Raw genomic sequence first — 16,425 nt, 5'->3', positions numbered from 1 at the left:
AGTGAAAAGGAGGCAAATGTTCCAATTTGTGCATGTGCAAATTGAATATTCTGGCCTGGGCCCCTAAGGGAACTTTCCCCCGAAAAAAAGACCTCCACCTGCAGTTTGCTTTAAAGATTAGAGGGCTTTGAACTGTTGATGATTTCGACAGCAGACGGAGAAGGCCACAGACGCAGCATGTATCCCAGGAAACCAGAAAAATAACGGGCTTTGAATGCTGCCGGAGAAGGCAATTTGCAACACCCACACAACAACAAGGTCCTGAGATTAGACTTAATTGCACAATAATGCGAAGGAAGAACTAACAGTACAGTCCCTCATGAATCTACTGCAGTTGTCAGGGGCACCCTGCCATTTCCTGCTCAGCTGATATTAACCTGAAATAGTTCTAAAGCAGCCCAGATAACGGAAAGACGAATGCTGCGAGTGACGAATACGGTGGTGGGAGGAAAAGACTGCAGCCGGGGAAGAAAGAGAGAAGAGAAAATGCTTGTTGAAAGAAAATAGACTGAGCGAGTTAGTGATAGTTAAAACTGTCATGCTGCATCTCTACAAGCAACGAGAATCTAGAGCAGTGGTTTTCAACCCTTTTCATACAGTTCATATCAAGGTCCATAGTTTATTCTGAATTTTCTGAGCCGCAGACCACCATCTGATGAGATTTAGCCTCTCAGACCTAAAACGTAGAAGATTTTGTTATCGGCTCGAATTGTGCACAATTCCACGCTGTATTGATGTTGGTACCATAGGAGAGATAACAGGCAAAAGTTCATCAAAATAACAATTCTTCTACATTCTCTAATTGTGTCGACTTCTTGTAAATTGAGTAATGCAGGTGTTTAACAACAGTTTAACTCTTGAGAGCATAAAATAACCATATCCTTTTGGTTTCCTTTTACACTCTCAAGAGTTAAAGATCTATAAGGATCCATTTGGTTACCAACTCTCCATCAATTAGCTGGGGAGTGGGGACCACCTGGAACCCCATCAAGGACCTGATCTGAAAGACATTTGTGCCAGAGACCCTGATACAAGATTCATGCTGTTAAAACGTTATTAGCGGGTCTACAAGCTCACAACGCATCGCAGCGTGATCCTTTTAGAACCACTGGGGTCAAGTGCCTGCCTACCACTGTGGCGAATGGGGTTGAATTCCACAGGCGCTCCATCCAACACAATAGGCCAGTGGTCCATTATTTTGATGGTTTTAGAGCCACTGGTGACTAAATTGGGAGAAAATAACTATTAAAAGTAAAAATAAACTGAGAAACAGAGAGATAAAGAAAGAAGTTAAAGGAATGTCGATGAAGGAAGTGCAGGTAGCCAGGGTTGTGCATGACTTCCTCAGTCAGTCTGTACAGTAGCTTCTGTATTGGTGACAGAAATGCAGTGAGAGCATAGCTTGTTGCGACACGGCAAACACATCGTTCAAGCATGTCTGAACCGAAGCTGGGTCCCTCTTAATTAACTGCCGTCACCTGCAGAGTTGTCCACCTTGCCAGAATGGACTTAGTTCAACCCTTCTGCCATAATAGTTGCCATGGGATTCCACTCATGACGTTGACAGAGCTGCCCACACGCCCGTTCTGACACGCCAGCATGCTGAGTAACAGCTACAAGGAAACAGGCCCAAAAATAGCCCGGTAAACAGCAGCCTGCCTTTCTGTCGGTCTGTCTGTCTGTCCACGCACACAACCGCAGAGAATGAGATTCAGCAAGATATGCAGTATCCTCTGTCTCTCTCTGGGGTTCGGAAACACTTCTGTGCCCTTTACCTATGCAAGCCAGCAGGTGCATTCTCATTTACAAAGACACAGAAGAATAGTGAGCAGCACAGAGTCAGAGCCATAGAGCATGTGTGCATCTTTAGAGAGTATAACTCCTTGCTTCAACACACAGTAAAGCCCTCAGTGTTCATTCAAGAATTGACCCAAATGCACCATTACGGATCAATTTAGGTCCATTACACGCTATAAATTTAATTAACGTTGAAGATGTTACTGTGCAGGCCGTGCAGGCATTGATGACCCTCATGAAACTTAAAAACAAGTGATCATTTCTACATTTTAAACAGGAACTTTGCTATAAACCCACCAGTATATCATTGAATAGCCCTGTCGAAGAGACAATGGCCACAACACCTGTTGCTCTTCTTGCTTAAGGGGGAAAGAAAAATGTCCATTTTACGGGATAAACTGTCTCGACGTGGCTCCATCTGTCAAACATCCATTATGCTCCCTAATGTCACTGCCATCAGAACAAGACCAGTACATCACTCCGCCGCCCTAATGCAACACAATTTCTCCCTCAAACCAAACCCTACTTGACTTGCCATTAGCGTGAGTGTTTAGCCTTGAATGGAGGGAAATGGATGGGGTGGGGATCCCACTGGGGATCAGACCACAGCCTCTGGAGTTGATCAGCCACTGCAAATGTCAAACAGTCCACCACTTGTTCTGCACTCAATGGATGAATACCAGGATCTCAGTAGATGAATCCACCTCTTGCTCTGCGCTCAATGGATGAATCCACCAATGTATAGTATATTGGTTCTCAAAAACAAGGACCTCCAAATTAGTAATCTGAAAATATTTTGTTCCAGGGACTTTTTCAAAAATGCTCAACAATAGAGGGTAGCCTATGCGCCTGCATAAAGTGAGTGGCAAATCGAGTGGAAAAGTGAGTTTAACGTTGTTTAACGTTGTTTAATACAATCAGATAAGACTTTTCTGTTTGGATGTATGGGAAGGCCAGAAAGTAGTTTTTTGCCACTCAATAGGCGTTCCCACATAACTTCCGGGTATGATGATGATATCATGAGCATACTCTCTATAGCAGATGTCCAAGCTTGTAGATCTGCTATTTTTTAATAGCCAACATAGAAATTGACAAAGTGGTTAAAATGATTGTGATACTATGTTAACTACTTTTGGAAAACTACTTTTGGAAAACCTCCCCCAAGGACCCCAAGAACAAATGTTTTTAGAATGATCCCTGTCACAAGAAAAGGGACAAACAGTAGGACACAGATATATATATACCATGTTTCACTTACAGTATGTAATTTCATTGATGTTACATTGTCATGTTGAGAGAGAGAGTGTTGCATGTAACTGGGTCTGGAGTGTGCAAATGGAATCAAATTCAAATTAACACTGAGGATTTTACAGTGGAGATTGGGGACCCAGAGCTAAAAACGTTAGAGGGCATCAAACAAGGGTCCATTGTCCTAATATCAAACTGAGGTTCCGTGAAACCAAAAGAGTTCAAGAATCACTGTTGTGACGTGGCCTACGGTCTTGCATGTACTGCCTTTGTGCCGTGTGTGGGAGTATAGGTGGCGCGGTATCCACAGAAGGCCAGAGGTTGTCTGACGGTACAGCAGTTCCTCCATGCCTCTGCAGTCTGCACAGCGAGGCAGACAATCTCTCTCCTGGAGACAGGGACGACGTGGGCGGCCATCGGCTGGGCCATTTATGATGCTGCGTCCTCGCAGCACAAGTGGTGTGTGAACTTGACTGACTGGAGAGAGGGTGTGCGCGCGCGCGCGCGCGCGCGCGCGTGTGCACCTTGTGTCATGCTCTCCCCGGGCTGACAATAAATGTCCTTATAAAGTGCTGAAACATGGAGATGAAAAACAGCCCTGATGAAACGGTTCTTTAACACTTAACCCGTTAAAACTGGGAAAGCATTAGTGACATTATAAATGTGAGCTATTTAACCACTTTAACCATTATTCTGAACTACTCAAAAATTGCAGATATACAAGCTTGTAGATGTGCTATTGTTTGGAAAGATCTTGTAAACTGGTGCAAATCTTTGAATATATATTTATTTTAAAGTGTTGTCTTGCAAAACTATTGTTGGTTACAGCTTCATTTAGGGACGTGGAGCAAACAATTGAACTCCAATCTTTGCTTCTGGGGGTCCCTGGAACAAAATATTTTGAGACGTTGGTCGTCGGGCCAAATACATATAATTTCGGGGGTCCTTGACATTAAAAGGTTTTGAGCACCACTGATACAGCAACATGCTGTCAGGTCTTTCATTGTTTTTAGCTTATTTTGCCGACCCACGGAACACACAATGTGACCACGATGTGTAAACACGCCGTTTGTAACATCCAACAATCTTTTCTTTATCTACCAAAAAATATATACTGTTTATTGCAACCGCGACGATCCATTCTTTAGTTATGTTTTGTTGAAAAAAGCTTGTTTTGACTAAAACACAATCTGGGAGTAAGATCCGAGATCTATCCATTCTTCTGAATATCATAACATTGGTCTGGGCGGATACAGGGATTTCCGGATGACATCATTTCCAGATGCATCATGGTAATTGGAGTCTTTGCATCACTGCATCAGTCCCAGGTGCTGGAGATCGCAGTCAATGCTAAACCACATAAAAGACCAATTCACGCGCTTTGGCATCAATGGCGGCCAAGTGCTGGATATCAATTGATGCATTTGGCATCAATGGCGCACAATGTGAATGGATTAAATCTCAAATGAGCAAAAAAAAAAAAGAAAAAAAGAAAAGGGTAAAATCGCAAATGACGGCAAATCATGAATGATGATGTGAGGACAATGGTGATTCTTTTTTCTTTTTTTCTAAGTAGAAATACCACAATGTAGAAATACTCTGTTACAAGTAAAGTCCAGTCCAGTATTCAAAATGTTACTTGAGAAAATTACAAAATTATAACATTAAGATATATTTAAAGTACCAAAAGTAAAAGTGTGCAGAATAGTCACTTCAGAATGTTTATATGATGTTTTCTGACTATGATCAATAACCACTTGTTAACCACTATATTATTTTATACTTTAGCATTTCCATAGCAAACTACAAGCTCATTTGTGAGCTTGTAGATAGATCTCCTATTTTTTTAATAGAATTAAGATATTTAATTCATAATTAATCTGCAAAGCAACTAGTAACTAAAGCTAAATAAATGTAGTATAGTAAAAAGTATGTTTTGCCTCTGAGGTGTAGTGGAGGATAACTATTATAGTATCAAGAAATGGAAATACTCAAGTAAACTAAAAGCACAATAGAATTGTACATAAGTATAGTACTTGAATAAATGAACTGTAGTTACTTTACAGCAGTGGTTCTCAAAGTAGGGTCCCGTGGACCCACAGGGGTCCGTGAGGGGGTTCCAGGGGGTACCCAGCAAAAATAATAGTTTTCTTTTACACAAATCTTCCCTTCTGGAGGGCCACGGCACAAAATAATTTCAGATGGGGGTCCGCGGCCAAATACATATCAATTTGGTGGCCGACACGAAAATGTTTGAGAAGCACTGCTTTACACTATTGCGTGAGGAGGAGGATGTCTTAAGCCATGGCCAACGTGGTGGAGCCATTCGGTGGCTCGGGCGGCGCTTTTAGAGGAAGAATGTCTCACCCTGAAGTCTATTCCCACGGTGGCGATGAAGTTGCCTCCCAGAAAGGCTCCGTCTTTAAAGCGAACCAGCAGACACGTCTTGCCCACACCGGAGTCCCCCAGCATCATCACCTAGAGAGCAATACAACAGCACAACACCAGAGAGATGATACAAGAAGTACTCACATTTTTTTAGTTACTCAGGTAATAATAATCAAAATCTACAAAGCAACTAGTAACTAAAGTTTCCAAATAATTGTAGTGGAGTAAAAGTACAATATTTGCCTTTGAGATGTAGTGGAGTAGAAGTAAAGTTATTGAAAATTGGACGTACTCCAGTACGGTAAGTAAAAAATACCTCAAAACTACAGTACTTGAGTAAATATACTTAGTTACTTCCCACCACTGGTTACAGTAAAATGCCCAGAGTTCATTTAACTCTGACACTGTGTAAAGGTTACCATACTTGAATAACAAACTGGATTCATTAACACTGAGGATTATTTGTCTAACTGTCTAAGACTTTGGCCAAGGATCCCTTAGTTGAGAGAGAGATGAAGCAGGGACCCCCACAACCTTTCATAGATTCCATATAGTTTCATTGACAGCAAAATCATCAGTATATTTTGGATTCATGTCAATTTGTGTTTTCAGATACCACTTGAACCATCACTACTTAATAAACTTGACCTTTCACTCAACTGTAATTAATCTGCTCTTTTCCTCCTCTATACCAAAACCTTTTTGCCAAAAACAGCCGATCTACAAGCTCACAACGCCTCGCAGTGCGAGGCGTTGTGAGATTGTAGATCTGCTATTTTTGGCTACAGTTCTCAGAATATGGACACTAGGGATCAAGTTGTTAATATAAAAAGGATTGGAAGATTTGGAGGACGCCCTGTAGTAACTTTGAGGACCCCCTAGGGGTCCCAGACCCCCTGTTGAAGACCCCTGGTCTAAGATACAATTACTAGTACAATAGTAGGCTACTGACAGAGTCTTGTGTTATTGTTCCATGTGTTTGTTTTTTTTTGTCTTGCAAAACTCTTGCTGGTTACAGCTTAACGTAGGGATGTGGAGCAATCATGAAATCACAATTATGTTGTTAGAAGTTTTAAAACTCAAGTTTCACAATCACGATTGAGAGCTTTGAGTCAGACGATGATATGACATCTCAAGTTCAATTTGTCTGCTTGTCTTCTTCTCAAGGTTCAAGGTTGTACTTTATTGTTACGTCTTTTGTACTGGTACATGAGTAAAACTTAAAACTCTTAGTAAAACTCTTCTGTTCTTAGAGTGTTATTCTAACTCCGAGCGTAATGTTTAGGGTTAGGTGATTGTGATACAACCTATGGGCACCCACGGTACACACATAGGGGTACACACCACAAACCATTGTTTTTGTGTTTTTTTTTCGTTCTGTCAATACTGTGAGGAGATTTGAGGGAGTGACGTGTAATCACAAAATCCACAAAGAGGCTTCCTCATAACAAGCAGTACATACAATATACATAGGCCTTCCTAAATGCTGGCAAGACGGCACATTCTATATGGCAACCATGTACTGTATGTGGTGGACATTTTTGACAAATTGTTATTTTGGCCGCGGACCTACAAAATGAGTGGACAATAATATTACCAGAAACAAAGAAAGAGCCCTGAATGACCATAACAGGTCTGTAACTCTGGGAGTGTACAAAACACTCTCAGAGTTAAGGGGGTCCTTGTAGTCTCGCGAACATCTGAGAACCACTGGTACTAGTTGGACTCCAATATGCCATAGTGGTGTAGCTTGTAAGTAAGTGTCATATATATTCTGAAGAAATCCTGGAGACTTGACATTCAGTATTTGGGTCTTGTGATCAAAATAAGAACATTTTTATGGTGTGGAAAAATCTAATATAACATTTGTCACAGACACATTTGTCCATGTATGTACGGACATATTGATGACCCCTGGAGGATTTAGGAGACCAGAGGTGACACAAAATTATGGAATACAGTTGATTGTGAGCTCAATAAACACAGGCTTATTAAAAACACAGTGGTGGGAGGGTTGGCCAGGCGCAACAAGTCCTCCCTCAGCAAACATTTGCCTATCACCATGGGTGGACCCATTTAACATGAGAGCATCATATCATCGCTGTCGGGCAGATAACACATATATGACACCTCATATCACACTTCATATGTCACACCTCATATATCACCCCATATATAGGGCCTATAGGTTATTCACACAAAAGTAGCAAGAACGGGCGATCTACAAGCTGACACTACGTGTTGTGAGCTTTACTTGTAGATTGTCTGTTTTATCTATTTTTGAAAAACTTTGTCTATTGAATTGAATATACAGGGCCACAATGGAAACAAGCCCTCAGGGCTTTTTGTGTTATCCTTTAGCATTATTGTAGCCTATAACTGTACATCTTTTTGAAATCGGTTAATATTCAATCTATCAGTCAATAAAAACTATTATTTTTCCTGAACAGTTTTGGACATAGGCCTATCAATGTTTTCAATGGACAGCGGCCATATAATATCAGTCTACTTGGTCATACAAAGCAGTGGTTCTCAAACTGGGGTCCAGGCTTGGAGAGGTGCCATTAATTTAGCATCAAAATAATTTTAATCAGTTTAATCCTATTTGTTTTGCACTTGGGCTATTTTCAGTAAAAATAAAGAAAACAATCTTCAATCAATCTAGAAATGTTTTGGAAATGTGGAATCAGTTTGAGAAAAAAATCTTCACTTATATGGGGGCTGCTGGCACAAAATCAATATAATATCTGCAGCTAAATACATATCAAATACATTATACGGTCCCCCTCTCTATAGCCCTACTCCCCAGTGCCATAACAGAGAACAGCCATGCAATGCACAGTAGGGTGACATGAGACACAACCAGTGCCAACTACTAGCCTACAGCCAAACCACAACTAGACCAGCCTACAATCGCAGAAGCATTCAGCAACACATTAAACTGTGAACAAAATTATGTTTCTTAGCTGCAGCCTTCCCTGCAGATCCAAATCCACCCAGTTGTGTTAACCATGCATGCATGCAGTAAAGACACCTGTTCCTCTGCTGGCTTTTCAACATCTCAGCCGCTAGCCTATCACAACCTACAACAGTCTAAACAAACGCAAATCAATACACTATACAAAAAAGAAAAAAAGAATGCCATACACACCTTGAAGACAATATCATAATACTCGTTAACAGACGCGCATCTCGACAACACGTATTTTGACGTCCCGTTTTTGGTCTGCTGTTTATCCGGTGACAACGGATGCTTTCTTGTGGACATCGCAATGATACAAGAGTAGAGGGATGAAATGCCAAGTCTGTCTGCAAGATCTGTCAAGGAGAGAGAGAGAGAGAGGTCCGTGATTCGATGCCAGTCACCGGAGGGCGTCCAGTCCGTCGGTAATCATAGCGCGTCGCCAAAATCTTTCACCGAGCGCTCGCCGCGCCGAGGAAATGAATGATCCTTATGATCCGAATGAAATCGCCGTGATCCGAACTTGAACCTGCCGAGCGCCGAGGGAATAACGCAATGAAATGTCCCCGCTTTAGTTCCACCCGGTGCAGGAGGAAATAACAACATGACATGAACTAGGCGGAAACAATGTTCAGAGCACACTGCATCCTCATCATCCTATTACGCGTGGGAAGATGATGATGATGATGATGATGATGATGAAGCATATCTTTTGGCATCTTGGCAACAAAGTGAAATGTGACACTTAATAGTTTTACTTATTTCCTCCTGAAGTTGCAAGGTCGATCACACGGCACGGGGCTACAGCAGTCAGCCTGCATGCCAGCAGGTGTTGCAAGTTGGGTGTGAGTGGCGTGCCGTGCGTGTGTGTGCGTGACTCATTCTCTACAGGTGGTGGTGTAGCAGTGTTTCATTCATGAGAGCAGAGAGAGATAGAGCGGAAAGCCTGGTGATGCGAGGTTAGATAGAGATAAGATAGTCAGGATAGAAAGGGAAAACCTGACCAACAAGGTTTCACAAAAAGGGGTTTTCAGTTTGTTTGTTTGTTTGCGTGTGTGTGTGTGTGTGTGTGTGTGTGTGTGTGTGTGTGTGTGTGTGTGTGTGTGTGTGTGTGAGAGAGTGTTTACAGGTTAGGGATATAGGCCTAATCTCCCATACGTGAAACCATAAATAGTCTTCTCTTTCGTACTAGCTCTTTCATAAAGCTACTTCTCTCATAACAACATTTAGGCCTAAATAGGTTGTTAAATAAAGATTAGCTACAAACAAATCGATGCAATAATCCCCCTCATGTGTGGATGAATAAATAGTATTAATGACTAAAGATTCCACAAATATTCTAATCCTCCTCTTAATTTGCATGCCATAAACCTGCCTAAAAATAATGTTGTAAAGAATTGAACATTTTGCTGCAGTATTTTGTCTCCCCCCAGTGTTCAAAACACACAAAATGACAGAGCAAGGGCATGTTCACATTTCCGCTGTGCCAGGTGTTGACATAGGCCTACATGATGACACAAGGTCACGGTTTATTTATGTTACATAAGTGAATTGCGCGCTCTCTCTCTCTCTCTCTCTCTCTCTCTCTCTCTCTCTGTCTCTCTCTCTCTCTCTCTCTCTGGTCAGACAACATGCTGGCAGCTGCATGCCACGTCTCACCCCATTGCCTTTGGTTGATGCAGAAGTAAGTCCTGTCATCCATTCACACAACTTTCACACAACGCTTTGCTCAGATTGACTGACTGACTGACTGACTGACTGACTGACTGACTGACTGACTGACTGACTGGCTGGCTGGCTGAATGGCTTGCTGGCTGGCTGGCTGACTGACTGACTGGCTGTGGTTTTAGTTCATTGTGTCATGTTTTTATTATTGCTTGTTTATTGTACAGCACTTTGTAACAGTTGTTTTGAAAAGTGCTCTATAAATAAAGTTACCTTACCTTACCTTACCTTACCTGACTGACAGACTGCCTGGCTGGCTGGCTGGCTGAATGGCTTGCTGAGTGGGTATCCCTTTTATGCCCATATATGAAGATCCCTGATGTAATTGATATCACTGGCCAGATGGCAAAGGCATGGCCCATATCTGTGTGGCTGGTTCAGATATGGATCTCCATGTATGGGCATAAAATATATTGTATGTATATGGATACATATTATTATTAATAAAGGATTAAATAAAATAAAACGTCCCATATATGGAGAATTCTGATGTCATCAATCCCAGGCCAAAAACGTTAATATTAAGTCCATATATGTATATGGACTATATATTAATAAAGGATAAAATAAATAAAATGTCCATATACAGCATGGGCATTCCCAGATGACTAGTGTGACAGACAACAGCTGCAGTGTGACAGACAACTGCTGCAGTGTGACAGACAACTGCTGCAGGTTAATAAACACATTTTCTGAAATCCAGCCTCGACTGAAAATCCAGCCTCTACTAATTCCGTCCTCTTCAGTGGAATCTGAAAATAATTGGTGACCCAAAGGATAGCGAACAGCGCCCTCCAGTGTCAGAACACCATAACCCGTCATCTAACACTGATGAAGAGACTGTGCTGCGTAATGCGGCGCTGGGCTTTCCATGGTGATCAATTTACCATAATAGGGAGAACAACAGGCATCGGCTTCACGGATTGATCAAATATTACATGATGTCACTGACTGTACCCATATAAGTGACAGAACACACATATAGACCTGCATTTCTATCAAGAGCAACGTTGAGTGAATCCTCTTTGGTCCACAGTAGCTGCTGGTGTTGTGAAATGTTCCAGTGGACCGTTCATCTCAACCACGCACCAAACAGATTCTGTCATCATGCTGCCGTTGCCGTGGGAAACAAGCTGTATTCGTTTGGAGTACGCTTCAGAATGAAGGGCAATAATCCGATTGGTGTGTTTGTCTTCAACACAGTGTCTTTGCTCTGGAAGAGGTTGACCCCAGTGACACCTGGAAGAGGACAATGCCACCTTGAGGTTCCCCCCTTTCGGGAGTACCACACAGCTGTGCTGATTGAAGATAATGTCTACCTCTGGGGAGGGTATCCTTACTGCAATGTGCTTTATGCATTTGATGTTGACGCCCACAGATGGTTCAAACCACAGGTTTCAGGGACTGTACCACAGAGGAGGCAAAAACACTCAGCCTGTGTCTTGGGGAAGGTCATGTATATTCATGGGGGATGGACCCCTACTAGAACCTCTGATACTAATGACCTCTACAAGTTGGACACCATCACTATGGTCTGGTCTTTAATTAACACCATAGGAACTCGACCTCCTCCTTCATCAGGTCACTCTGCCACCATCAACGGGACAAAGATGTTTGTATTTGGGGGCTATAATGAGAGAGTGGGGCCATATGAGAATCACTACAACACCCTCAGAGTGTTTGACACAGAGACCAACTGCTGGCTGAAAAAAGCTTCTACACAGCTTTTTCCAGAAGGACGCATGGGTCATTTAGCCTTTACCTACGATGGAGAGCTGTACATATTTGGTGGCCACAGAACATATACGCCCATATTGCGTAACTGCGGCCGCCGCGATCGCAAGCAGCATTTCAGTGATGCGTGGAAATTGAGTCCAGACACCTTCTGCTGGAAGAAGGTTGAGCCCAAAGGGAAAGGACCATCTCCGACATCCAATATGTGCTGTTGCATGATGGGAAATCGTATCATCCTCTTTGGAGGAGACAAGACACCCGATGACCTGTACGTCTTAGACTTGAGTCCTCGTCTGAAGACGTTATGTAAGGTAGCAGTTATTCGGTACAGTCTGGAGCAGTCTGGACTCCCACACAACATCAGGTGGGAACTGTTGGCAGGAACTGTTGGCAGGAACTGATCCCACAGAAGATACAAAACGCCCACTGTAAACCAGTAACAAAAATCTCCCTGGGTGATGTCATGTTGATGATGATGTGTGTGTGTGTGTGTGTGTGTGTGTGTGTGTGTGTGTGTGTGTGTGTGTGTGTGTGTGTGTGTGTGTGTGTGCGCGCATGTGTTTTTTCCACAATCATACTGTGGAAGGAATGAGTGAGTGAAGGCAGTATGTGGGATGGCCCTGCCAGGCTAGGAAAAGCCCCCCCCCCCTGGGGTAATAAGCTCCCCAGCTGTATTTGACTTCAGAAGTACAAGGTGGCAACCTATTTGATTTCAGCACATTCCTGGCATCCTTACAGTAGCTCTTCATGGATACAACATTTCATTGTCTCACCTAATCCAGGTCATAATCTTCTTGCTCAAACACATTTAAGATAGATTGATCTAAATCTTTGTCACCCTTAAAATATTGCAAACACTGTGTAAATAAGTTGAACCTCTTCACTTATTTTTTTGTATATCATTAGGAAGGCCTTATTATAAATTATCACTTTAAAAGAAAAAAAAAGAACGGTTTAAGATTTAAGATGACACTCTTTGCAATGACAGCGTTGGGGTAATAGACCCCCCCCCCCATTTGCCCCATGGTGAGAATAACTGCTTATTCTCCTCCTTGTGGAGCAGTTAAGTGATACTATGATGGTTTATTTAGTACTCCACTAAGTTGGTGGCCATCTTGAAAAATGGCCGCCATATTGAAATTTCAAGTAGCTTGAGTGGCTTATTGTCAAGTGACCCACAGAGGCTGCTCATGCCAATTTTCATACTTGTATCAGCCCATACTTACAGAAACTGAAAACATCTGATTGCATTAAATGACGTTAAACTCACTTTGCCACTTGATTTGCCATTCACTTTATGCATGTGCATACCCTCTATTTGTTTTACTGAGGTTAAGATTAGGAATAAGGTTAGGTTTAGGCATAGTTTTACTGACGTTACATTTAGGAATAATGTATGCTTAAGCATTGGTTATTCTATTATTATTTTAACCAGTGGTTCTCATCGTGCCATGGAGACGCGCCCGCCTGTACTAGATGAATGTTTCCAAAATGTCCAATCTCAGATAACATCCACTCCATCATTATGACAGTGTTGCGGCCCGAAGAGAAGACAGACAATCTACAACCTCACAGCACGACGTGATGTGACAAGTTGAGCTATAGGCCAAAATCATGCTTAAAAACTATGTTGAATGACTGAGTCTATGCATCTTTAAAAATCAAAGTGAATCGAAGTGAAGCGGTGAATTTTTATTCTATGTGTTCTAGAGCTATGAAATCTGTGTTCTAGATCTATACATTCTGTGTTCTAGATCTATACTTTCTATGTGCTTTAGTTCTATATTTTTATGAATTCTGAATGAATGAATGATTTTGTCTGGAGGGCCAAATTGTCATGTGAAGCTTGACCAATCCTCAATTCTGCACGGGACATGTACGGGACAGACAAAGCCACTCCTTGGGAATCTATGGGAATCCTCAAAAAATATGTACGGGACAGACAAAGCCACTCCTTGGAAGCGGCTTTCACCGCTTCAAAAGAAATATATATATTAAGTTGACATTTCTAACAGATGCGTGGGCTGAAAATGTGAGCAGGTGTGGTTCTTAGAAGTACTGCGGTGCTCATTAAGAGGCTGACCTTTATCAGAAGAGACAACGAAGAGACGACCGGCACAGACCTTTTGAAACCACTCGATCAGGCTTCGAAAACCTCGAGCAAGACGCAGTCAGCTCAAATTATGGTTGCCAACTGATAAGCAGATTCTGCCAATGCATTTCAATGGGAATGGAGAGGACTCTTTAAGAAATCTGCCATTTGAGGATTTCTCCCCAAATCCGCTCCATTCCCATTGAAATGTATTGGCAGAATCTGCTTATCAGCTGGCAACCATGGTGTTGGTAGCGCTGTCGCCTCACAGCTTGAGCTAGAAGGTCCTGGGTTTGATTCCCGCTGGGACGCTGTGGGCGTGTTCTCTCCTCTGCGTCATCAGTGCCCACGCCCTAGGTGGGGTTGGATAAAGGTTCATTCTGTGTGGAGTTTGCATGTTCTCCCTGTGTCTCCTAGGGTAGGTACGTACCCTCACAAAAACATGCCTGGTCTCTATGCCTCCCCCTGGCCTGATGGAGTGGAAAGGAACTGCTTGGAATGACGTGTTCCTTCCACGTGCTAGTACGTCCAACCGGGGAAACTCCGCCCTAGGTGATAAGAAGCGGCCCGCTCACTCCTCATGCACTGAAGGAAGCATGAGCTCAGTTCCGGTGCTCTCCCCAGGTTGGCAGAGGGAGCACAGCGCCCAGGATTACAGCTTATAGGCAATTGGCACTGGGTGAAAAATGGGTTAAAAAATCATGAGATGAAAGTTATACTCAAGTAAAAATACCTCAAAATTGTACTTCAGTACAGTACTTGAGTAAATATGGCCAGTATGTAGTACGTAACAATAGAGTTGCAAACACGATTCAATCTTGCGAAATCTGTCTCTCACTGGGCTGGGGTGTTGCCATTGACTGAATGGATGCTTCAACCGCTGATGTCTGTGTGTCCGTTAGGGCTGGTCTCCTTCTAGCAGTATGGAGACACAAGCAGATGCTACCTGGAGGCGTAGTCGGCCTACAGCAGGGTTCCCCAATTAGTTTTCCCCAAGGGCCGAATTATGTTTAGGGTACCAAGCCGAGGGCCACAACATTGCTACTCCAGCGACAGTTCAGATATCGTCGTTGTCGGGTGAAAATCTTGTATGTCCAAAACTGTTCGATCTACAGAAGATCTACAAGCACGGTGCAAGGCGTTGTGTGCTTGTAGATCTGCTGTTTTCACTACTTTTGTGCGACGGCCTTGTATGATGAAGCAGGCTTTACTTTGCGAAAGAACGTACAAAATTGGAGATACGAGGTTTCCACCCAACCACGACGATATACTAGTGTTGTTGCTGCTCTTATACCACCATTATTTCTGGGGTTGGTGGGGGCCAGACAGTAGCCCCCCATCCATCCATCCATCCATCTTCAACCGCTTATCCGGAATCGGGTCGCGGGGGTAACATTTCCAACTGAGACCTCCAGATTTCCTTATCCCGAGCAACTTCCTCAACTCCCTCAGGGAGTATACCGAGGCGTTCCCAAGCCAGTTTGGAGATATAATCCCTCCATCTGGTCTTTGGTCTGCCACGGGGTCTCCTCCCAGTGGGACGTGCATCGAGGACCTTCCTAGGTAGACGCTCGGGAGGCATCCGTACTAGATGCCCGAACCACATAAGCTGACTCCTTTCCAAGTGTAGGAGCAGCGGTTCTACTCCAAGTCTCTCTCGGGTGACTGAGCTTCTCACCCTATCTCTAAGGGAGATACCAGCCACCTAGCAAAGGCTCTGGAACCAAAGTCCAGTAGCCCCCCACGGGCCGCAAATGGCCCGCGGGCCGCCTACAGCCTCACATGACTCACTGTCTGTATGAGTAGCTCTGTGGGAAGCTGTGGAAGCAGAGATGGCCGGGCCTGTCAGACTGCCACAAGGCCCATGTAAAGAATCACACCCGTGTAAACTGAGCGGTGGAGGCTGTGCACTGATGGGTGAGTGGAACAGGGGTTGAGGTATATGGGTAAAATACATGCATTGCAAGTGTGCGTGCGCGAGTGTGTGTGTGTATTGCAGTTGTATTGCATGTAAAAACCACCCACCATTACCACCAAAGTCTCTTCATTCAGTTTTCGATGCAGGCATGTTAACTCCTTATAGTGGAATTGTTTATAGGGGAAAACAAAAGACAGAGGTAATTATGTGGGCAGTGTATCAGGGTTGCCAACACTCCTGAATCCGGCAGGAGTCTCCTGAATTTCGACCCCATCTCCTGCGGTGCTCCTGAATTGTAATTTCCCCTGGATTTGGTATATAACTCCCAAATGTCACCAGGACACAGGAAATTACATTTGCTACGTTAATTTCAACTATGTCAACGTGCTTGTTTGTCGGTGAAGGGAGCGAGGGTTTTGTCTGTCACAGGGGTAGAGGTGCAGCAAGGACAGAGGTCCTGATGATGTTTCTATGGCAACATGAGAGCCTTCATCACCAGGAAGCCAACCCTTGACATGCTTCAGTTAATCAGGTTTAGCCCCACAGACATCTTATAATTGT

At 43.3% G+C, this 16,425-nt stretch overlaps 1 protein-coding gene across 1 annotated transcript in view; it reads right to left on the bottom strand.

The window, feature by feature from the left end:
• The window catches only part of LOC308282566 (ras-related protein Rab-37), a 28,284-nt gene extending 19,375 nt beyond the window's left edge, over positions 1-8,909 (bottom strand). Inside the window, exons 1-2 of the mRNA XM_080722952.1 lie at positions 8,585-8,909; positions 5,413-5,523 (exon numbers count right to left, since the gene is read on the bottom strand). Of these exons, the coding sequence (XP_080579078.1) occupies positions 5,413-5,523; positions 8,585-8,701 (228 nt within the window). The 5' untranslated portion in view covers positions 8,702-8,909. The remainder of the gene's footprint in view (positions 1-5,412; positions 5,524-8,584) is intronic.
• Positions 8,910-16,425: the final 7,516 nt, after the last annotated feature.

The sequence above is a fragment of the Nannobrachium achirus genome (assembly GCF_963921795.1).
Source record: "Nannobrachium achirus genome assembly, chromosome: 4".
Classification (NCBI taxonomy): Eukaryota; Metazoa; Chordata; class Actinopteri; order Myctophiformes; family Myctophidae; genus Nannobrachium; species Nannobrachium achirus.
This window is presented reverse-complemented; position numbering and strand designations above follow the sequence as displayed.